The 23,989-nt window shown below is 41.5% G+C and overlaps 2 protein-coding genes across 4 annotated transcripts in view; one reads left to right on the top strand and one right to left on the bottom strand.

The window, feature by feature from the left end:
• Positions 1-6,777: 6,777 nt before the first annotated feature.
• tlx3a (T cell leukemia homeobox 3a) lies at positions 6,778-10,412 on the top strand. The gene is made up of 3 exons (XM_079670920.1): positions 6,778-7,449; positions 8,371-8,608; positions 9,161-10,412. The coding sequence occupies exons 1-3, from the start codon at positions 7,023-7,025 to the stop codon at positions 9,342-9,344; spliced, it is 849 nt and encodes a 282-aa protein (XP_079527046.1). The 5' UTR covers positions 6,778-7,022; the 3' UTR covers positions 9,345-10,412.
• A 127-nt stretch (positions 10,413-10,539) lies between these two features.
• The window catches only part of kcnip1a (Kv channel interacting protein 1 a), a 24,433-nt gene continuing 10,983 nt past the window's right edge, over positions 10,540-23,989 (bottom strand). Inside the window, exons 1-8 of one of the 3 annotated variants that reach the window (XM_079670922.1) lie at positions 23,837-23,989; positions 14,485-14,609; positions 13,838-13,907; positions 13,666-13,736; positions 13,467-13,574; positions 13,271-13,375; positions 12,834-12,896; positions 10,540-12,306 (exon numbers count right to left, since the gene is read on the bottom strand). The exon at positions 23,837-23,989 is cut by the window's right edge and continues 36 nt beyond it. In XM_079670922.1, coding sequence (XP_079527048.1) covers positions 12,259-12,306; positions 12,834-12,896; positions 13,271-13,375; positions 13,467-13,574; positions 13,666-13,736; positions 13,838-13,907; positions 14,485-14,609; positions 23,837-23,894 — 648 coding nt within the window. In that variant the 5' untranslated portion in view covers positions 23,895-23,989 and the 3' untranslated portion in view covers positions 10,540-12,258. Of the gene's footprint in view, positions 12,307-12,833; positions 12,897-13,270; positions 13,376-13,466; positions 13,575-13,665; positions 13,737-13,837; positions 13,908-14,484; positions 14,610-17,753; positions 18,097-23,836 lie in introns of those variants that run through there. The other 2 variants (XM_079670921.1, XM_079670923.1) reach the window with 2 other exon arrangements.

Raw genomic sequence — 23,989 nt, forward strand, 5'->3', positions numbered from 1 at the left:
AGCCGTGTGTGTGCGTGCGTGTGTGTGTGTGTGTGTGTGTGTGTGTGTGTGTGTGTGTGTGTGTGTGTGTGTGTGCGTGTGTGTGTGTGTGTGTGTGTGTGTGTGTGTGTGTGTGTGTGTGTGTGTGTGTGTGTGTGTGTGTGTGTGTGTGTGTGTTGTGTGTGTGTGTGTGTGTGTGTGTGTGTACTCTGACTACCACTTCTAGGGCTCACTGGCAGGCAGAAGTGAATAAGATGGATGGTGTTGATTCATACTCTGAATTCATTGCTCCCCCTGAATCCATGGAGAATAAATACATCCACAGAAATTATGAAGCAAGGGACCAAAATGAGTATCTCACATTTCATATTCCTCCTTCACTTTCTCTCTCTCTTTTGTATCTCTCTGGTTTGGGGACAGCTGCTGGGTACATGAAAACCATTCATCATTGTATCTTTACCACAAAATGATTGACAGAGAGGAAGAGGATGAGGAGCTTTATTGGCTACATTTTACAAGGTTGGACAAAGAGAAAAGTCAACCATCATAGAAAACTTGAAAACTTCATCAAGCAATAACAAAAGGTAACCATGTTTTGGGATGGTGCAGATGCTTAGCTGGAAAAAATAAGCAGAAAAAAAGGGCAAGAAAGTGAAACAAGACATTTCTGCTTCAATAGACAAAACTGAACGGCCAGATAAAGTGATCAAAGAGTGTCTACCATTTCCCATGAACGTTCCACTGCAAAACCCCACCTCTTTCCTCTTCCTCTCTCTCTACACATTGCTGTCTCCATCTGTTAGCCCGTTGCACTCGTCCGTCCACTAACCCCCCCTCCTCATTTCCTCTCCTCCTCCTGCTCTTCTCTGGCCTTCCTACCCTCGGGGAGGTAAGGTGATCTCCCTGTGCTGGTGTAAGTGACTGGTATTAGTCTCCTTCTCTGGCTGTCTGTTTGATCCCGGCACTAATGACTCCACTGGGACTGGGGTCTGATAATGGGAAATCAATATAGAGAATAGCGCTCTGGAGTGGCCTCACTTAGCTCTCGCTCTTTCACGCCTCACAGCAAAGTGCCTCTGTGTATTTGTGCGTGTCGTTGTGTGTGTGTGAAGAGGGGCATGTGTGTTGAGTAAACCTGTGTTAGTGTGTGTAGCAGAATTTAAATAAAGGCCCATCACCTGGTGCAAATGAGTTTAGAAAACAGATCACTTTTCTTGTTTTGTAATAGGGTTGCAACAAACAATTACCTAAAACTGACTAATCGCTTGGTCTATAGTCTTGTTTTGTCATTCCAAGACCCAAAATATATTCAGATTGATTAAAAACCGAGAACAGCAGAGATCTTCCATATTCAAAAGGTTGAAAACAGTAACTTCTTACATTTTTGTAAAACGTTTAGTTTTTTTGGACATGCATGAATTGGTTAAAAGTTGGCAATTATTTTACTTTATCCACCAACCCATTCCTCAAGTTATCCTTGCAGCTCTTTTTGTAATTCAAATAAGGCGTAACTTGCAATTATCTTGGCTGAAAGAACACTGCAGCTTATTACACATTTTATAAACACATTGGATGCAATCAAAGTGACTGGAGAGTTGACATTGTTGGGGTCATCCGGCAGTAATATGCATATGTGGCCGCATATATCTGAGCGTGTGTGTCTAATCGGTCACACTCCTGCGCCTGGGGCCAGACAGGTGGGGCTGGTGGCATGAGGCTGGTGCCCCCCCTCCACCCTGAGGGGCCAGAAGGCCCAGCGAAGCAGGGGGCTGGAGTAGCTCCCCTCTGCCAGGCACCAGAGCACTATGGCTGGTGGCAGCTGGTCCTCTGTCCCTCCCCTCCTCCTCCCCTGCATCAGCGCCCCGCGGGCAGGCAACAGGAGGGGTTAGGAGGTCAAGAGGCAGCAGAAAATGGGTGGAACGGCGGCGACATGCAGTATAATCAGCTTTTATGAACCGGAGAGCACACAGACAGAGAGAGACGGGAAACACAGCTCTGACACAATACAACTGACTACAAGCAGTAATGAATTAACACATTAGCACCACGACCAGGGGCGTTCAGGAGCACTCAGCTGCTCTTAAACACAAACCCGCACTGGCACACTCCCTCACGCACACACATAAATCAGTCATAAGTCATTAAAGCAATAGCAAGCACATGCACTTAATAATTACAACAGTCATTTGGTGGATGGCAGATCCCCTTGAAAGCCATAGAGAGTAATAAAATATTTCCACAAAAAAGGCAGAGAAACTTTTACTCAGCATTCATAATAGATTAAAAAAAAGAGATAAACTTGTAAACGTGCAATCACACACACATGCTTATAAGCACCACAAAGCTATGTGCATTCTCTTGTCCAAACTCAAACCATGTGTTCAATCATCATCAGCCCCGAATGATCCCCATTAATGTTTTAACTCTTTCTCTCACATCTCAGTCTCATCCATCCCTCCTTTCTTTGCTCTCTGCTCTCCGTCCATCCCTATAATTCACGTCTGTGCGGTTTACTTACTTCCCTTTCTCACTCTCTTCCTCTCCATCCTCCTCTCCCTCCCTCCCTGACTTTTAACCAGCGTGAAGAGGCAGCCATGCATTCAACCATCAGACAGGCTTACATGGTCTACACACACACACACACACACACACACACACACACACACACACACACACACACACACACACACACACACACACACACACACACACACACACATACACACACACACACACACACACACACACACACACACACACACACACACACACACACACACACAGTCAAAGCATATTGTTCCTCAAGTGCACAAGAATGCAATGTTCATTAAAACAAGCATCTTTGTGTGGTTAAATGTGCATCCTAATACTTTCAGAAAAAAAATTGTACATGACTGATTTGTATACAAAACCCCACTCCACTGAGAGTCCGTCTATTGGGTCCATTATTACAACAAAGTTTTTATTTCAGCAACATTTCTGCTCTAACAACTGATCTTTCCGCAAATAAAGACAAACGTTTTGAGTGAAAGCTTTCATATGCACTAATTAAAACCCTTTAACTTGGAAGCATTATGACTATATTTGACATTTACAGTGACATTTTACATGGTTTATCAGCTTTTTAAGTGTGTGGCTAATAAACAGCGTCCTCAGTGTACAGAGCAGTGGTCCAGTGACAGCTCAGGGTAGATGATGGCCCTGACCGAGTCCCTGATGGGGGATCCCATTCCTCTCTTCTCATCCAACAATCCCACTGAGCATGTCAATATGAAACACTATCCCCCCACACTGGGGCCTTGCTATTCCTCCTATTACAGACAAAACAGGCTTATATTGATAGGATGAGCCTCTAACTGCTGCATCTGCGTGTGAGAAGATGCATGGCATGGTATGAAGAAAAGCTTAAATTAGACTAAATCAAGTCTCCCAACAGTAAAACACATTTTCTCTATATTGCACTCAACGTGAGGTGATTTACAACAAGACTTTTGTTGTATGTGGGTTGAAGGAAAGCGAGCCGTAAAGATTTGTTTACCCAACTTTAAAAAATCCACAGCCTTGTAAATGTTGTCAGATGGCCGATGCCAGTGTCTTTCAGCTTAATACTACCTATATTAAATAGTTTAAATATTTCATAAGGGCGGTTTTTAGAGCGAGGGAGGGGAAATCGTTAGCTGCGGTAAAGTTTCATTAACTGGTCCCCATTTCGCTGCGAGGCAAACTCATCTCCTCTTATTGTAATAAAACAATCTCTCTCTCTCTTGGTGCTGCTATCTACTCATCTCCCTCTCTCTACCGCCTCTCTCCTTCTCTTTTACATCATAATAATACACTACATCCCTTTTAAATGCACTATTACTTACCGCTGCCTTTTCATATTGTAACATCACGGGCACTTTAGCGACAATATAAAAGCGTGTCATTCATTATTCAGAAGCAGCCGGCCTCGTCCCCCTTTTAAAAAGTCAGGCGCGCTGCTGAAATTGATAACGGCGAAGAGACGCGCAATAAAAACGCAGCCCCCGGGTACAGAGCTGCAGCCCAGACCCCCGATTATGCAGATCAAGTGGTAATTTCTCAAACAAATCGCACTCTTTCACTCTTTTGTTGTCGCTTCTTTTTGGACTTTTGGAATCAGGGTGTCAGCCTTTATATTGCCTGTAGAAAAAAACGAGGATTGATGTGCGTGTTAATTGTTCGTGTGTGCTGCAGGCTTTGCAGAAACACTATCTAAACATTTGGGCCTAAACGAGATAACCTCAAGGCTGCTTTGTAGACGGGGTTGTGTGGGTTTTTAAAAAGGGGGCTCTTGGTATCAATTAGTTTTACCTGTTTCTGCTGTAATCACGAAGCAATGAAATGATCTGACACTGTCTTCAGCAGTCAGACTATCAATAAATTCAGAAAGGCTGGCTGGAGGCGGACTGGTGGGTTTTGGATAACCGGTGTCACGGTGGTATCCCGGTAGGTCAGAGCTAATGTGACATAATCACTCATAATCATTGGATTACACCGGATTACTAACACCCAACATCTGCAACCAGTGGGACCCCGTCTGCTGTGTACAGACTGCAGAGACTGCCTTCACTCTACAACAAATATTAATTTCCCAAAAAAAGTGAATCGGTTGCAATGCAAACGTCGTCCTAAACAGCTATTGGACATGTTTGAATGCGTTAAATAAATTACAATATGTTTTGATCGATGTACAAACTCCGTGGAAATTACGGTGAATAATTCTAACAAATGTCATCAAGAGAAACATAAAAATGTCCACAAAGATGACAGCTATAACTGACCAATTCTCCCCCATCAAAAGCCACCGGTGAGCTCACATATGGCGAGGTGAAGCAGCCAACACTCAGTCTGTCCATATTGCCAAACAAACACCTCGGGCTCGTCCCGTCTCATATTGCTTCATAAGACTTTATTGTGAAGGGCGAGATGCGGATCTTTTTAAAATATATATTACCCACTACAGTATCTTTGCATTTCAATGTGGTTTTTGCGTACAACCCCACCAAAGACAATTTATTCTGACGTTATTTTTAAGTTATGTTCAATGCAGATTTGCATAAACAATCATACAACTGACAATAATAGTTAATAGTCAGCGTAACATTTTGCCAAGAAGACCGGATAACCCAAATACGAAATGTATAATCACATGAATAGTTCAGATAAATAAATATAAATAAAAACATTACTACGCATATTAAAAAATGATGTCAATGAACAGGTTGAGCAGATATTTTAAAAAGCCGAGAAGTATAAACCCCATTGTCACTAAATGAATAAGTTGGCCATTAGTTTGTTTAAGTACTGTAATGTGATAGCCTATAAAGCCACCTGCCGCATCCGAACCCGACGCGCATTTGTCTGTCCCTTAGACAAGTTAGTGAAAATCTGATTACCCGGTCACTTTGGGCGCCTGTTACATTGAATCTGAGCGGTTAGCAGCTTCCAGAGGCCGGACACTTTATCTGAAGTAGCCCATGGCCTTCCCTTGTCAGGTCATTTAATGTGGCACTGGCTACCAGGAGCAAATAAGGCCACGTTATGCTTTGCCAACCTCAAAGACAGTGGTGATTCACTGCCAATGTTCAATAAGGCTGCTGTCTTTTTATTTTAAAGGATGTGATGGATTTATTGTGCGTAATTACGCATACACGGGCACAATAATTATACTTGCTTGTGGTATTATTCTGTCTAAATAATCACACATTTACCATATTTAATAAAATGTTGAAATTGATTGTTTGGTTAATGTGTTTCAATGAATTTATGATTTAAAAAAAAATCAATAATTAATTAACGCGTGAACATAACTGCTGTGCATTTGTTTATACAACTGGAACATCTCAGGCTTTGAATCCGATGCATTCTACTGAAAAGCGTTTCATATGTTTTGTTTTGATCTAAAAAAAAACTAAAAAACAGTTGAAACCCCTGAATGTAAAGGTAGCCTATATTTAAAACTAAAATAACAAAATGATTCTCCACAATTAATAATTGACGAGGACGATATGAATAGGTTTTCAAATAAAAGGGAAAACATCTCAAACCGTGTTTTCTTCCTTTTGGTCTCTCCTTTATAATAAATCCAGTCTTCAGGTTATAAAGCACTTTATAACTTGCAACTAGTTTTTGTGTAAACTATATTCACGTACAGTCTGCATGTGACAGACGATACAGATTGAAGGGGTGACACAGACAGCAGGACGACAAATGATGAGCATTTTGTGTCTCGCCTGAATAGTGGTAATGGGCAGAAGCATCAATTCATCAGACCCTTAGGTGGGGAAAAGTTTTTTTTTCCCACTGACATCATTTATCACCAAAACTTATAAACCCGTTCACAGTGAAGACATTTATGGGGAGTAGAAGAATCCAGAAATATGACTGACTCAACACCAGTTGGTTGAAACAATAAAATATTAGATGTGTGTCGCTAAAGACGCTAAAAACAACACTGATCTTCAGTGATCGCTGGTGCGATTTCTTCTGACATGTCATATACATGTCCATGAATCTGTTGCTTGCTCCTCACTCTCCGTTATAATGATAAAAAAAAAACGACAACGTCAATAACTGATTCACTAGGAAGGCATTGTGATGCCTTATCTTGCCATAGATATATAACAAACTGACGCCTGTGGTTATGGGAAATCTTGGTTATTGTGCCAAATTGTGGGCCTACCCCTATTAACATTCAATCAGTTATTCAGGTTCCAGCCAATGAATAGTGGAGAGGGATGTAGGAGGACGGAGTTGAGTGTTTTGACGCGCAGAGAGGAGGACAGAGCGTCACATCTCTCCAAACGCCCATCAAAGTTTCAGCAGAGCGCGCAGAGAGGACCCAGTCCTCTGAAAGAGGCCTGTTAGAGACAACAAGGATACGCTGGATTCTGGAAACACTGCTGGACCGCGATGGAGACACAACTGGCAATTACAGTTGTTTCAGTTTGACCCTGTCGTGATTCCCCCTAAAGTATATCTTTTTCAGTTTTTCATTTCCTCTTCGCGACAGAGCAACGGGAATGGAGCAAGCACCCAGCGCGCCGAGCCCTCCTCCAAAACCGGCTCACCACGAACCCATCAGCTTCGGCATTGACCAGATTCTGGGAGCCGGTACGGAGCCAGAAACCGGGCGCACGTCAGGAAGACAAAGTGGAGTCGATCTAAGCAACGGGGACGGTTATTACAGTTTAGGAAGCCAGACCGGGGCCAGCGCGCCCTCATACACCGCGCTATCCATCTCCCTCTCCGGTATAATGCCTCCGGTGGAGGCGTCGGGTTCTTACGGGGATAGCAGGAGTCTGCCAAGCCGGGGAGTGATTCGAGTCCCGGCACACAGACCCATGACAGCCCTGGGACCCCCGGCCCCCGTGCAGGGCGCTATCCCTGGGTTTGGAGGGCTGTGCTTCCCCTGGATAGGAAACAGGTTCGCCAAGGACAGATTATCAGGTAGCCCATAACACCAAACGGATTCCCCTCATTAAGATTGCATAATGTTTAAAATATTAGTAACTGCTGTTGAATCATTTAAAAAAACACCTGTGCCAAATATTTGTAAAGGTTTTTAGCAGCCAACTGAAATGCTTTTACTTTAATTATTTTAACGGCTGAAATAAAAAAAAAACAACAGGACGCAAGTTTTAAAATTGTATTTAAATACTGGATTACACTACATTTACTGATTATTATTAAATACCTTTTACCCACTTTATTTGTGTTTTAGGAGTTCAATATCTCATTTCTATATCACGTAGTTGAGCAAAACAAATGTAGTTGTGTAACTATCACACAGCTTTGTCAGGCTTTGTTTATAAATAATAAACAGCTATATGTATTGATATGTTATTACTGTAGCCTAGTTAAAATGTACTACAAATGTTAATTATTTACATTGCAGATAAATAAGAAACATAGCCTATTGGGATGTTGGATAATTTCGGCTACGTCTTAAAACTACATTAAAAAGTAAACAACAAATACTATAATAAAACATGGGTTATGTCTTCTGTATTTAGCACAGAGGTAAAGACGAATAGATGTATTTACAAAGAAAGGCGTTTCATAGAGAAAGTAAAGATAAATAGGCCGACAGGCCTGTTGTCCTCTCTGTAATAGCAGCATGATCAGTTTCTCCTCTAACGACTTAAAAATAAGAATTCATTTATTTCCCAGAGTTGCCTTGTTCATTGGCCAGACTCATCTTCCACAATATATTTCCTCTCACATATAAGGCGTACACAGTCTAAATAGGGAGTTGTTGTCAAGCAGGGCAGATATCTGTGATGTATGGTCTTGTGTTTCCATACAGAGTGTTTGGTGCTGTAGGAAATCTTCTACTCACCGGTCTCTCTCTCTGTGTGTTCCCTGCAGCTGCTCTGGTGCCATTCGCCGTAACACGGCGGATAGGACATCCGTACCAGAACCGCACGCCACCCAAACGGAAAAAGCCCCGTACTTCCTTCTCCAGGGTTCAGATCTGCGAGCTGGAGAAGCGTTTCCACCGGCAGAAGTACCTGGCCAGCGCCGAGCGGGCAGCCCTGGCCAAAAGTCTGAAGATGACAGACGCACAGGTCAAAACCTGGTTCCAGAACCGCAGGACCAAGTGGAGGCTAGTACATATTTGTCTGGACTCACATTTGCAACCGTAGTTCATCACATTTACACTGAAACACACACCGCAGCCTTCTGCCGTAAAGTGTTAGGCCTACATCTGTTTTGGCTGTCCAGTTCAAACTTTTATCAAGCGCCACTTCCTGTTAATTGACCCCATTGACACGGTAGAATACAACTTTGACCATAACCTAACAAGCAATTAAAACAATAGTAGGCTATTATCATCCTCCTCTTCTCATTCACTTTCTTCTACAATTACAACACTATAGGCAGAGTAAAATGTAGTTTTGACCAATTATTACCGCAACTGTATTTGCTGTAAATCGTGTTTTTATTTTATTTTGCTAAGGACACCAACGTTGACATCTTTACATCACTGACCTAATTTTTATTATATTCTAAGAATTTAACACTGCGGTTTGCGCAAATGTTTTAGTTCCACACGTGCTTTCTCTTTTTTTCTGTTATAACCGCACATAACCTCACTTTTGAATTGATCCTTATATTCATTTTTCAATATATATTTTTTTCACCTGTCTGTTTCCAGGAGACAGACAGCCGAGGAGAGGGAGGCGGAGCGTCAGCAGGCCAATCGCCTGATCCTGCAGCTGCAGCAGTCCGCCCTCCAGAAGTCCCTCAGCGAATCAGCGGTGTCGGATCCACTGTGCGCGCATAACTCCTCCCTGTACGCCCTGCAGAACCTCCAACCCTGGGCCGAGGAGAGGGAATAAACACTCTAATCGATAGGCATTAGCTATTATCCATGGGAGGATAAATAAAATAAATGAGTCCTACATGAGGACTAACACTGACTATGATCCATGCAATGGATAAAAAAATGTTGGACCTGATAAATGAGGAATTGGTCGCAGCCAATTGAGTGGACGGTTGAGAAAATTGACCGGAAATGATGGTGAGTGGTGTTTGTTTTGGAGAAGAGATAGAACTTTCTTGGAGTCAATCTTGCAACTCTGTTCTTTGGAACCGTGAGCCTTTTTCCAATCGAAAAGGGAAACTGAACTTTAACAATTCTTGTCACAACATTATTTTTCCTCTTATGCGTGTACCAATTATGTTTACTAGGATAAGAGGGAGAAATATTTGTGTTAACCCCTTGACTTAAAGTAACCATTTTGAAACATCTTGAAAGGGTTGGCTTTGTTTCTATAGGGGAAAAACACCAGCCATATGAAGGCAAGGCCTACTACATTACATTGCATTTAGCTGACGCTTTTATCCAAAGCGACTTACAATAAGTGCATTCGACCAGGACTACTGGTACTACACCCGTTTAAACAGATACATAAGAGAACCTGCTCAAAAATGTGTCTGGAAAAAAATAATAGTTAAGAATCCTGCTTTGTTTTATCCAAATACACAAAAATATGTCTTCACAAGATTATATTTTTGAATGTTCTGGTGCTTAACATTTCTTCCAATCTCATTTATAAATGCAACACCACAATTACCTGTGCATACAAAGGTGTGGTGTACCAGAGTAGCCCAATACATGGTGACTAAAATGTTATATTATGGGAGATAAATGCTTTTGTGCACAGTAATAAAAAGAAAATAGATGTCAGGATTAGAGGGGAGAGAAGTGAAGAAAATATCAAGGAGGCTGTAAATTGGGTAATAAAGGGAGTGATGCATGTTCAGTTATGGTGGTGACGTTTTTTTCATATGCACATTATCTATCATGCTTTATTTGTGTGTCCTCCGGGATTGAGGCACAAATGTACAACTCTTTTGTACTTTCATTGTATATGTGTAAATAACAATATAAACTGTTCTTGTGACCCCTTTTGCTCCTGCTCTTTATGGCGCACTATAAAAATGGTTTTACGGTTTTAATACACAACAATTATAAGCTATACAAATGCAAATGTTATGACGTGACAAGGTGAAAAAAATAGCAGACATGAATTCATTTAGTTTCTTGAAAATTTTATTGATAAATATAATGATTTTATACAATATTTCAATACACACATTATTTCATTCTGACAGCTTTATTCTGTCTGTCTGTTTGTCTTCCTTTCTGTCAGTCTATCTTAAAGTTATTCTGGGTATACTTGAGATGAGCCGCAACACATCTCAACAAGGAATCTTTATTAAACAATAGTTAGCACAGTGAGTGGGCCTGACACTAAATCATTTATTATTCTGTATTTTCGTCTTGCTCAATCTTTAAAAAAAAAAAGGCTCGTTTGAAACATGGCTTCCATTCCTTCAGAATCAGTGACTGGGTCTCTCTCATCTTCTGTCTTATTCTCTACTCTTCTTTTATTCTGTTGCCACACTCGTCCTTCCTTCTTCTAGCTCCCCTCTCTTGTCTCTCCTTCACAGTGAAAGGTTGGTGGCTCCGAGTCGACATTTCTAACAAACAGAACTGACGACAAAACTCTCCTCTCTGGCAGAAACACAGCCATTTGAGCTTGACCAATTCTTCCAAAAGATGATGTTGCTACTTGCCACACACACACACACACACACACACACACACACACACACACACACACACACACACACACACACACACACACACACACACACACACACACACACACACACACACACACACACACACACACACACACACACACACACACACACACACACACACACACACACACACACACACACACACACACACACACACACACACACCACTGCATCTGTGTGCCAGTTGACCTCTAAATGTATCCTTTATTAAGCAATGAGTGTCAGGTAGAATTATTACATTAAATCCATTTGACAGAGAGACAGACAGATAGTCAGAATAAGAAACACGCAGACAAAGACAAGGCGAGAACAAGCCACAAATACAACAGTTAAATATTTACAGTGGATTCGTTCTAACATTAAAACACTGACCGACACCACATGAACACAGTGGGTGTAAAGAGGACTGTAGCAAGCTGTCACGAGACGTAAGACTGCACGCTGGCTGAGGTTACATTCAGCTCTGCAAACCTTTACAGGCCTGTGTCTGAATTTAGTCTGAAAACAAATGAGGTGGCTCTGTCAGACCATTGCTTCCAAAATGTATACACTTAGTTGAGAATATTTTTGAGTTATTTATCACGGCACAAAGCCCATGTTAAATACGGCGTAGGCCTCTCTCTTGCATGCTTCACAATAATGCTCAGCTTTGTTTTGATGACACAGAAATTCACGATGAAAACAGCTATTATTTTAAAGTCGATTGCACAAAGTATGCATTGGATTGTTCCCAGCTGCTTTTAGGAATTCCAGTCCTGCTAGTTAATATGGTTCAATTTACAAGTGTATTAAAAGTATTTGACCAAATGAGACAGAATCAGAATTTACAAAATGACATGAAATGCACACTGTCAGTAACGACTGCAAAAATGAGGGAGATGGAGAAGAGGTAAATGGTTACAGAGGTTAAATGAAAGGTATAAGTCCAAAGAATCTTTTCCCAAACGTTTGTCTCCATGGATGTTTCAGCAAGATGGTTTCCATGAAGTTTTCTGGCAACCATCCCTCTTTAAGTGACAAGATCCATGATTTGTTTCCAACGCAAGCTATGCTGTTCCTTTTCTCTTGTGTGTTCATCTCTTTTCTTCTTTGTTCTTATCTTGCACTTGTCTTTTGTACCGCATACCTCTTCTTTGTTGTCTAAATGACATTTTCAAAGAGCTGTAGAGACCTCATGATGTTTTCATCCTGTGCAAAGAAGATGGAAAATGAAAAAAAATGAGCGTGAGGAGAAAGTAATCCAACAAACGCTAATTAATTCAGATTGCTGGCCACTAGGGGGCAGTGAAAGCCTATAAAATGATGGTCAGTGATCACTGCAGACTAACAAACACATTGATAAAAAAGGAAGCAAAGTCCATAATTAATAGCCAATATAGTGAGATGTGCAGAGGAGAAAGCAAAGCAAAGAATATGAGGAAACAGGCCCTTTGGTATATATAAAATAAAATGTTTACTTTTAGTTTTTAAACTGAAATGAGCATTTATCACTGGTTTTTGCAGTTTTTGTTTATTAGGCATGTTGTCACAATAGGAAGCACAGGTTTTTCTAATAACATTAACACAGCTTTGTTATATAAATGGTTTCAGCCACCTTTAATTCAATCATTTACACAACGCATGTGCTACTGCAATATATTAAAATGCTGTTTTTTGCAAAGTTAAAGGGATCCTCTGTATTATGTAATTAGAGACGTGAATCTAAAGAAAAGTACCTCTTGACAAGAGTAGATGAATTCATCCAGAGTGACCACACCATCTCTGTTTTTGTCCATTTTCTGTGAGGAGAAATGCAAAGGTGTTATAGGGAAGATATTATTAAATATTCATTAAGATGGATACAATTTATTTTAAATAAATAGACCACCTACTTAAATCTGCAGCCTATCCTATGAGTATGTCAATCGTCTTTTTCACGCATTTCCTTTTGCATCAGTGTTTTGGTTTTGTTCAGTGTTGTTTTTTTTATTGCAAGTTTAGTTTTTTGTTGTTGCTTTTGCATAGCGATGCCATTGCTATGCATGGTGCAAGTACCAGGTTTTTGTTATGCTTTTAGAAATGTGAGGCATGTGCTCGACTGATGCATCCTGGTTTAGTCAATCCTCACTAACTATTTTGTTGCTTTTTGGTCTGCCGCCTAAGATGTTGTTACCTGAAAGAAGGCCTCCACATGCTGTTTGGGAGCATCGTTTTTCAAGACAGGGTAAGTGTACTTCCCCATCATGTCGTATATCGCTCTGACGATGTCTGTCATCTCCTATGAAACAAGGGGAGAGTAAACACATACCAATAACAAGTGTGAGATTAACATGAAAGTACAAAAGAAATGTGAGTGCACAAACACACACCTCTTTGTTGATGTATCCATCTCTGTTGATGTCGTAAAGGTTGAAGGTCCACTGTAGCTTCTCAGTGATGGTGCCCCTCAGTAGGATGGACAGAGCTGTAACAAAATCCTGATGGAGACAAAAAGGACTGAATCAAAAACAATTCAGAGGAGAGTTAGTTTGGAAATAGTGTCATTCAAATAGGAGAAATCAAGCAAACCTCAAACTTTATGGAGCCACTATGTGCTGTGTCAAAGGCGTTGAAAAGGTAGTGTGCATAGGTGCTGGCATCTGCAGGAGGTAGAAGAAAACACTTGTCAGTACACTGGATAAAAAAATATTGTGAGACAAGGATAGGTATAGACTCAAACATCACGACACACACTCTTTACCTCCATGAGGGAAGAACTGGGCGTATATTTGCTTGAAAGTTTCCTCGTTCACAACGCCACTTGGACACTCCTGGAACGAGAGGGAGACAGAAGAGTGGAGATGGAGATGGAGAAAGTCAGATTGAGTCAATTAAAGGATTACACAACATTAATGGGAGACTCGCTATGCATTCAACATCCTTAGTTTTTTGTTTAATTTGATGAAATATCACTAAAAGTAGAACAGACTGCAATTTCATATCCTGACTGTCTCTCCAGGGTGTCACTATTGAGTCAAGTTTTCACATAGAGCTTTAATTAAGCTGTAAATTGGCCAAAGAGACACCAAAAGGGTCCTAAAATGATACCCGATTCTTTTGCAGTACTTGAGCATTTATGTGTAATACTTTATTATTAAGTAAAAAAGAAAAAACGATCATTTACAGATTATTTAAATACATCTTCAGTATCTTAAGTACACCAAGCTGATACTGTGGACAGCTACTGGTGCTTAATGGAAGTCTAATAAACCACCTCCATTAAAAGCATATTACCTAGCCAAATATCAGTTTCTTTGGTTGTACGATGCTTAGATAAACCTATAGTTGGAAGTAAAGGATGACTATCTGTAATAGTTATTTGAGTAATGAACCTGCCTGGTCACTTACATTCTTAAAGCCCCGGTACAGCACTTGGAGCTCCTTTTTGCTGAAGTTGGTTAGAGCTTCTAGCTGGTCGAGGCCCTCCGGTCGATGGCACACCATTGTAATCTCCAAGTCATCATCAGCTTTGTCTGAAGAAACAAAAGTACACATTTCTTAATAGCTGATACACAACACACAACAAAAGAGTGTGGAAGCAAGAAGGAAGAGAAAGAAAGAAAATCAAAGTGGTATAAAACAGAAGAAAATAAATATGTGACACAGTAAAATAATCTGCCATCAAGTTCAAAATGTTATTCATCCAATCCATTAAAAGGTAGAAAATAATAAGACTTTTAAGAGGTTGAAAAGGGAAGGAGGGAAGAGGAGAAGAAGAGAGGTAGGGGTCAGTCTAACAGCTCCATGTCCCTCGTCTCACCGGCACGATCATTAACATCTCATTACTGTCCTCGCCGGAGGGGAGGGGAGAGAGGACAAACCATCGACCCTGACTCAACACACGCACGCACACAAACAATCTTACACTGCCAATATATAAACATACTAGTACCAAAGCATGCACCTAAGTGCATGCATACTCCCTGAAGCAATCTACAATGTAATTATGCATAATCTTATAACTATGCATAATTTAATAGAAATGGCCTTACTATTTCAGAACATGATAAAGTGGTCATAAGGTGCAGTAGTAAAATGCTTGACAAAATAGCGTACCGGTGGTTAATAAGAGGGTACGTTTTATGATGCTGTTTCTGCCTGTTCCTGCTGTGTTTGCTTTAGTAAGGAAGAGAGCCCTGAGGTTATCATCCTCTCGTTTCCCAGTGATGGATAGGCTCTTGGCTCTGAGCTTTTAAACACTGAGAATCTGGGCCTCACTCAGACGAATCTTTTTAAAAATGCGCACCCTAATTCACCCATAAATAACTTGATAAATGTTGCTAAATTCCTGCATGCCATGGGATCAAGACTATATTATTTGATCCCATTAACACTCAGCAGTTGAGCAAAGTGTTAATGTTTGACATGTATTCAGACGGCACTTAAAACATTAAGGAACGTCTCTACTAAGGCATTTATTAGTTTCTGACTTGAGAAGAAAAATTAAATTCTCCAAATGATTATATATTATATTGTTCACCAAATCACATAATCGTTAGTAAGAGCTGGCTGCCCATTCAAAGGACTGCATGTTCATCAGGTACAATGTCCATGTATCTTTAGCATTTACCTGCTAAATGAATTCTGTCAGTTTACAGATGATAACTCTGTTTTGCAGAGGATCTGGAGACAGTCATTTGAATGGGAGGTGGTAGACTCATGGTGTCAGCCGATATAGTGATAATAAAGCATTTCTAAGGGCTCCTGTCCGGCTTTAATGAAGTGTCCCAGAGTGCAGTGTTCACACTGTCCTTGGCACTCAAGATTTTAAAACATCAACATTCTTGAAATAGAAATCTTTATCTTTGTGGCAAGAACCTCAGCGCCCTGTAAAGCTTCATTACACCAACTCCTCTTCAAATGTTATATCTCAGAGAATCATGGGCAGCACTCTGCATTATTAAAACCCAGTCCAGTGTTCTGATTTGATAAATACTGTAACTGCAAATGCTGTTTCATGATTTATGAGCAAAAGTAAGTTTGAATTTAAATGAACTTTGAAGCATTAATCTTGATAAAAGGAAAAAGTACTGAGAAAAGAGATTAATGTTATCGATACAAAATACCTTATCCAGCTAATGACTCTGTTCCCCCTACTTTCTTACTGTGTGGGTGCACTATTGCATTGTGACTTTGTATAACTCCTGTTAAGTAGCTATAAGTGCTATATCTTTACATCACACACACACACACACACACACACACACACACACACACACACACACACACACACACACACACACACACACACACACACACACACACACACACACACACACACACACACACACACACACACACACACACACACACACACACACACACACACACACACACACACACACACACACACACACACACACACACACACACACACACACACACACACACACACACAGAGAGAGAGGCTAACCCCCAAAGGCCCTTCATTTAATCACTCAGGCAGCTCAGTGTTTCAGTCTCACATCAGGATGGAGGAAGTTCAAAGTAATGGCTCAAGGTGAGATTATACACAAACCCCAGGGGTTTCCAGACATAGCCTATACTGTACATATACCGCAGAATCACACACACACACACAAAACATGGACACATACAGAAAACTGTGATGTATCAGTCAAAGTCACACATCATACTTTGACATCCCACCACCAAGTACATCTATAAGTAAGCCTCCTCTATGAAAGAGAAAAAGTTAAACAGTCATTAGGACTGACCTCATTAATAAAACAAGTGGGAGAGCCAAGATCAGTTCACATTCCACTTTCAAAGGAGCTATACACCTTCACTCAGTCAATAAAGCAAACACTGAATGTATGATCACATTGGTTAGGAGAGACTCAAAACATAGTAAGCAGCAGACAAAAAAATAAACAAGCCCTCTACAGAAAGCCCATAATCCATCCATTCGTTTTCCAACGCTGATCCTCGGTTGCGGAGCAAGCAGTTCCAGCAGAGGGCCCCAAACTTCCCTTTCCCTGGCCACATCAACCAGCTCTGACTGGGGGATTCCAAGGCGCTCCCAGGCCAGCATGTAGATATATTCCCTGCAGCTGGACCTGGGTCTGCACCTTGGTCTCCTCCCAGCTGGACGTGCCTGGAACAGCTCCCTAAGGAGGCGGCTCTGTGGCATCCTTACTGGGTGCCCGGTTTGTCTACTCCGAGTCCCTCCTGGAGGACTGAACTTCTCACCTTGTCCCTAAGGGAGATGCCAGCTACCCTCCCGAGGAAACCCATTTCAGCCGATTGTATCCGTGATCACGTCCTTTAGTCATGACCCATCATTCATGACCATAGTAGGCACATAGAAAACCCATAGAATTAGTTTCTAATGGAAATTGTTCCGAATGAATTACAGTACACACGGTTGAGAGTGCAAGCAGCCAGTCTGCAGCTTCTAAAAATACATTGATTCATAATGAATGAAAATGTATTTTCTCTGAAAGTTACAGCTGAATACAAATTATCTATTTTCAACATATTTTATCTTCACACATAAATAATCCAGATCTTTTTTGTCATTATTCCAATAACTTGCAGAAGTGAAAACTCTTTTTCATCTCTGCTGGGTGGACAAGTGCTAGATTACAGTTCTGATAGCAGTTGTACTGACTCACCCTCCACAGAGATGACTCCAAGTAGGTGCAGCATTTTGACGGCCGCACAGCACAGAAGAATGATGGCTATAGTACGTAAACTGTTCTCACTCTGCTCCTCGCTTTCCATTTTGATACCTACTTCTTTCACTGGCCTTCAGAAGATTACGCTCCAACTCCACTCTTATTTCTTCAGTTGTTTGAACGTTTTTATTTTTGTATTCTTTCCCTTTTACCAAGTAGAAATGTACAATAACTAACTTATTCTAAACTTGTACACTTGCTATAATGACTTTCATCCAATTCTCTCTAAAGTTAACTTCTGTTTCTCTCTCCCTCTCATGCCTTTAAACTTCCCATCCATCCTGCCTCCTCGTACGCTGAGATCAGCACTCGACTGCCTCTCTCCGTCTCTGTCTTTTTATCCCCCCGTCCCTCCACTCCCTGGGGCATCGTCCTCTCTTATCCTGCCCCTCTTTCCATCCCACTAACTCTCCCTCTGTCCCCAGCCCTTCTCCCCTCTGTTAGAGTCACTGTGTCCTTCACTTTGGGAACAGAGCTCTAACTTTAGGGTCCGGCCTGAGCACACTGCCACAACACCTACTGCTCTACGGCCTTATGTGTGTGTGTGTGTGTGTGTGTGTGTGTGTGTGTGTGTGTGTGTGTGTGTGTGTGTGTGTGTGTGTGTGTGTGTGTGTGTGTGTGTGTGTGTTGTGTGTGTGTGTGTGTGCGCGTGCGTGCATGCGTGTGTGTGTGTGTGTTCATGAGCACATCAGCACTTGATTAATTGGCTCCATTGAGTCACACAGTCATCCTTGAACAACAGAAGGCTTACAAAGTGACTTTTCTAAATAAAGTGTTGCTGCTATGACTCCTAAATTCCCCTACATTGTATCTTATCTTATCTCATCTTATCGTATACGTGCTTTTAAAGTGACTTGATCTAGAATTGAAAATTCTTTATCTGAATCAGAGAATACCTAGTGTGAATAAAGCATCCACCCCCCTTATCTTTACATTGTCTTTATATGATATAGATAATGTGTCTGCCTAGAAAGAATTACCTGCTATATCCTGCAACTGCCACAAGGGGGCAGCAGTAACTAACATAAAGAACACCAGTGTGCGTCACAGTTTTCTCAAAGACGTATTGTACATTTCATTGCATGAGTATATCAGATTTAGCTGGTGGGTTATGTGCCAAAATGATAACGCTCTGAACATAGGAACAAAAAGTAATTCGTTGTTAAATTAAATGTGCCATATTCTTTAAATGTAAAGCATGAGGTAAGGGTGTATTTTCTGTACTATCTCTGTGTCCAGCTGGCACCCATCCGCAGTGTTAATGGTAAAAGGAGCTGTGACGGCCCAGCTGAAGTGAAGCCACTGGCTCGCAGGCTGCAGGGGGCTCTGCTCTACCAAGAGCTTTCCCATAGAGTTGCCAACTGAAGGTTTGCTTTATTTACTGGTCTGCGATTACAGCAGCAGTGCTGGGTCAAATTAAATGTAGTGGCAAGAGTAGCATTTAATTTAAAAGATAAAGTGTGAACATCACTTGTTAAGGATGATTAAGTGTATATTGTGTTCGTTCAAGTAATCAGCCTTCAGCGGCCTCTTACTGTGACCAATCAGCAACATTTCTGTCGTGGAGCAACATGAACAAGAAAGCTGCATGCTGCCATTCATGTGAGCTACACTCCTTTCTACAGAAAGTATACAAATGATGTGGTATAGTATATCAAATATATTAAAGGACAATCTTGACAAATGTTATAGCACAATAGTTGTTATAACACTTCACCATAAAGCTAATTCCAATTTAAAAAAAGAAGGTGCAGTGCAAATTGCAATGATAAAGAAATATAAAAGGCAGATTCTATAGCAACATTAAAAGCAAAGCAGAGACAACATTTAACCATTTCACATGTGATCAATTCACACAAGGCACAGGTTGCTCACGGACATTTAACGTACAATTTAGCATTTAGGATTCACATATCAAAATCAAATTAGAAGTCACAAAATTCCACAATCCTACTTTGACCGGATTGCTCTGACTTTTAAATCAAAAATGAAAAAACCGAGGTTCCCACTTATGGGCCCCAGGAGACCCTGTGGACCCAACCCAGTCTCACATCTAAACGCGTAATAACTACGTTGGTCCACAACTTGGGACGTAGTATTTCAAGTGACATGTAATGTGATGTGTCCATTCAGTAATCCAGATATGGCTATTACAGAGTAGAGGATTGGCTCCTGCTATCCTCTGCCAGTCCAAGAGTATTCTGTTTTCTATTTTTTTTTATGTGAATAACTTGAAACTGACAGCGGTTTAGAGATTCTTATTCAGGAAACCTCTGAAATCTCTTTTAAAATGTAAAATTAATCTGATAGAGTCTTTGTCGTACATACTACTATAAACTATTAAATGCTAAGAGCGAAAACAGTTCAAACAGAGCTAACAGTGATAACCTGCAGGAGAACTGGAGGATGAGCATTAGGTTTCTGCGAAAATGCTGCGACTCGTTTTTAGTGGTTTTTGCCAGAGCGGCAGCCATTAGATAGCCAGTGGGGCACGTTTTCTGCTCAGGTAGACGTGACTCCACTATCTTTACATAGCAAATAGTTGTTTGATGCTATATGTTCTGTATGCCGTATTATAACATTTTATAAAAATGCATGATTCATTCTTAGTTTTAAACTAAAACTGTAAATCTTGCCGGTTCCAAAAAGTGACCTAAAAAACGTCTTGAGATCTTCCCTTCTGTCTGTTTGACAGTGGCCAAAACCCTGAACTCATTTCAGTTTGTTTTCAGTATTAAGCCGTGACCTGAACTGTCAGCAAACAAAAGACAGCTTGTCACTCTCCCCAGCCAGCCATTAAAAACAACTCTTACATCAACAGACACACACTTCCACTTCCAGCCCAGAAACAGGGCTTAACTCCCAGCTTTCCTGTAACTGGCTCTCATATACAGTAATGTTAGCTCTCAATTCTCCTCTATCGTTTCCTTTCTTCTGTTGCCCGCTGAATCCTGCTTTCTTATCTCTCTCTGCCTTGCTCTCTCTTTCCTTCTAGTACAGTGTCCTGTAATCCTTGCCAGAAAGTGTAATTTGCATAATCTGAATTTGCTTAATCTGCCGTCCTGGCGGCGATGGAGAGGGCTCGCTCTCACCGGCCTCTATAATGTCAGAGAGTGCTCTCCAAGAAAGTAGCTGCTCTACTGGCCATGGGCTCCCTGGGTAAATGGAGGAAGTATCTTAAACAATGGATTTAAGCTGCAACAGTCCTGTTTACACCATGCAAAATCTACACAATTTAATCATGTTGCAAGGCAACTCGCTGTTTCTGAGACGCATTGTTTTCCACAGTGAACATCCAAGCCAGTGGACATGAGCCCAATCCCTGAGTGGCCTTTAGCTCACTCTGCTTGAAGACACACACAATCACACTGTGGCGGACCCTCGAACAAGACACACTTGAAGACATTATTTCAGGGTCAGAGATAAAACATTAAGAACCCATGTGTAATATAATACATACACACTCCCATGCTTGCATGCTCACACACATCTGTTTGCTTACTAATCCTTGGCCTGTGAGTGAAGACTGAAGAGCTGGAGGGTGTTTGCAGTGTTTGTTTACTGTCAAGGCACGCACGCTATTAATCCACCAAATGTCACTTCCTCATATTAGAGTGCCACTTATATTTGGGATATAAGTGTGTCAAATACTGCTAATTTACACACGCATGACCATGCCAATATTCAGTTTGAGAGTACACACACACACACACACACACACACACACACACACACACACACACACACACACACACACACACACACACACACACACACACACACACACACACACACACACACACACACACACACACACACACACACACACACACACACACACACACACACACACACACACACACACACACACACACACAGCTGGATGCTAAGAGAGGAGAATGACAAGATGACTTAATAAGCACTCACACCAGCTAATGGGAGTGTGGGTGATAGAGAAAGGAAGCAAATGAGAGAAAGAATGGAGGCATATGAGAGAGAGGAAAGAGGGAAGGGAGCAGTTTATGGCGAAAATTAGAAGACAAGAGAGAGAGAAAAAAAACGAAGAAGAAAAGGGCCAAGCAACAGGGAGAGGACAAAGGAGAGGGGTAAAATGGAAAAGGATTTGAAATGTTAGAAAAAAGCATAAAAATTAAATGTTGAGGGTCGGGAGGGAGGAAGCAGGAAGCAAGAATAAGGCAGATGAGTGACGGAGAAGGAAAGGAGATATAGGGGCTGCAAAGGAAATGAAAAATTCATAAGGGAGGGGAGAAAAATGCAAGGTGAGAATGTTGCTGAAGAGATGGGTTGTCAGAGGCCAAAACACATGTGAAAGAAAGCAGCAGCGAGCTTGCCAGGCTAAACAAGGCAGACCACACAACAGGTGGGAGAAAACGACAAAGAGAGGCTGGAGAAAAGAACACCTGACAGAAAACGCAGAGAAACAACACGCATCCTTGATGAAAACAGAAGAAGGAGCAGGGGGCAAACACGACAAAGCAGGGTTTCTTTTCTTCTCCAGAGCACAGCGATGAGCTTGTGCTCAAAGGATCAATCATTGCAGGAATCTAATCACACACTATTACAGCCGTGCACTGTCTCCCTGTCAGTGTCAGGATCCTGGATAGCAAGTTATCTGCAGCATCCCAAAACACGCTACACACATGCTGTATTAATCCTGCATATAGCCAGCATGTTAGGGAAAGAGAGGGAGAGACGCTCAAGTACAACAACACAACACTAGAATTAGAACAACCTGCAAATAGCCTAAGGTACATCCCATTCTTTCATGTGTTGCAGAACAACTGTAGAGGTAAAAAAGGCTTGTTTTAGTTTTGCAGAACCTGTCAGTTTTGCATAATGTCAGTGAATCTACAATCGCCTTATTATTTAGACAAGCACATTTACACCTTTCATTTTTACACCCCAGGGGAAATGTGTTTGTTGCTTGTGGAGTGAAAAAAAGATGCCATATGCACTCACTTGGAAAATGTGTATGGCCTAATTTGCACAGAAAACCCGATAATGGCCTGCCTCAACAAATAGGTTTTAGGCCCGATTTATATGAATGTGGTTTACAGGCTTTTATTATAACTAGTACAGAGGGAGTAACACTTCTTCCAGGCAACAGGTCTTCATACAAAAATCATCTGCATGTTTGCATCTCTCATTATGTCAGTCTCTTTCACATGGCCTTGTCTTACTTAGGAAAACCCCAATCTCATCAAACCCCCACCCGCCCCAAAACTGACATCTATTGTTGCCATGGCTACAGTGCTTCCAAGGTAACAGCAAGACGGAAAAACAGTGTGTGAGCAGAGTGACAAATACCTTCGACATGTGTGTATTTACCAGCGTCAATTCTCACAGACTGCAACACACACACACACACACACACACACACACACACACACACACACACACACACACACACACACACACACACACACACACACACACACACACACACACACACACACACACACACACACACACACACACACACACACACACACACACACACACACACACACACACACACACACACACACACACACACACACACACACACACACACAAGATTTCTCTCATACTCCTCCCTCGGTCTGCTCTGTCATTAAAGCTGAACAACAATTAGAGTGGTGCGCACTCACACTGTCACACTTAAACTTTGTTGTACAATAAAAAATATGCTCTTTTTTCCTTTGGGAACACCTGTTGCGCTCTCTTTCTTTCTCTCATACACACACACACACACACACACACACAAAACACCAGGAACCATATGCCCTCTTTCTTTCACTGCATCTTCACCGAAATAGCAGCAGTGATTAATCTCTGTTTAGCAGCTCGCGTACGTGCGCAGTATATTTGAGTGTGTCTGCGAGGTACAATAAGACACGTTGTTAAAAGTTTCACTGTCCATGCCTGTGTTTGCATTGTGTTCATGTTTATGAGGGTGTCCACATGCGTGTGTGTGCGTGTGTGTGCGTGTGTGTGCGTGTGCATGTGTATTCCCTCACCCCTGGACAACCTCCTCGTCTTGGTCTGCATGGTCAGCGAACCCACCACAGCCCCCATGTTTGCAGTTGTCGTCGTGGAAACAAGCGCGTCTGTGTGCTGAAGTCTGTTTCTATTTTGTTGTCACGTGTTAGACGCCTAGTACGCACACACTC

Source organism: Notothenia rossii (genome assembly GCF_949606895.1).
Source record: "Notothenia rossii genome assembly, chromosome: 3".
Classification (NCBI taxonomy): Eukaryota; Metazoa; Chordata; class Actinopteri; order Perciformes; family Nototheniidae; genus Notothenia; species Notothenia rossii.

Bases quoted from the DNA above. Each gene is read 5' to 3' on its own strand.
- tlx3a (XM_079670920.1), top strand. From the start codon at position 7,023: ATGGAGCAAGCACCCAGCGCGCCGAGCCCTCCTCCAAAACCGGCTCAC. The intron at 7,450-8,370 runs GTAGCCCATAAC...TGTTCCCTGCAG, and splicing joins CGCCAAGGACAGATTATCAG to CTGCTCTGGTGCCATTCGCC. The intron at 8,609-9,160 runs GCTAGTACATAT...GTCTGTTTCCAG, and splicing joins AACCGCAGGACCAAGTGGAG to GAGACAGACAGCCGAGGAGA.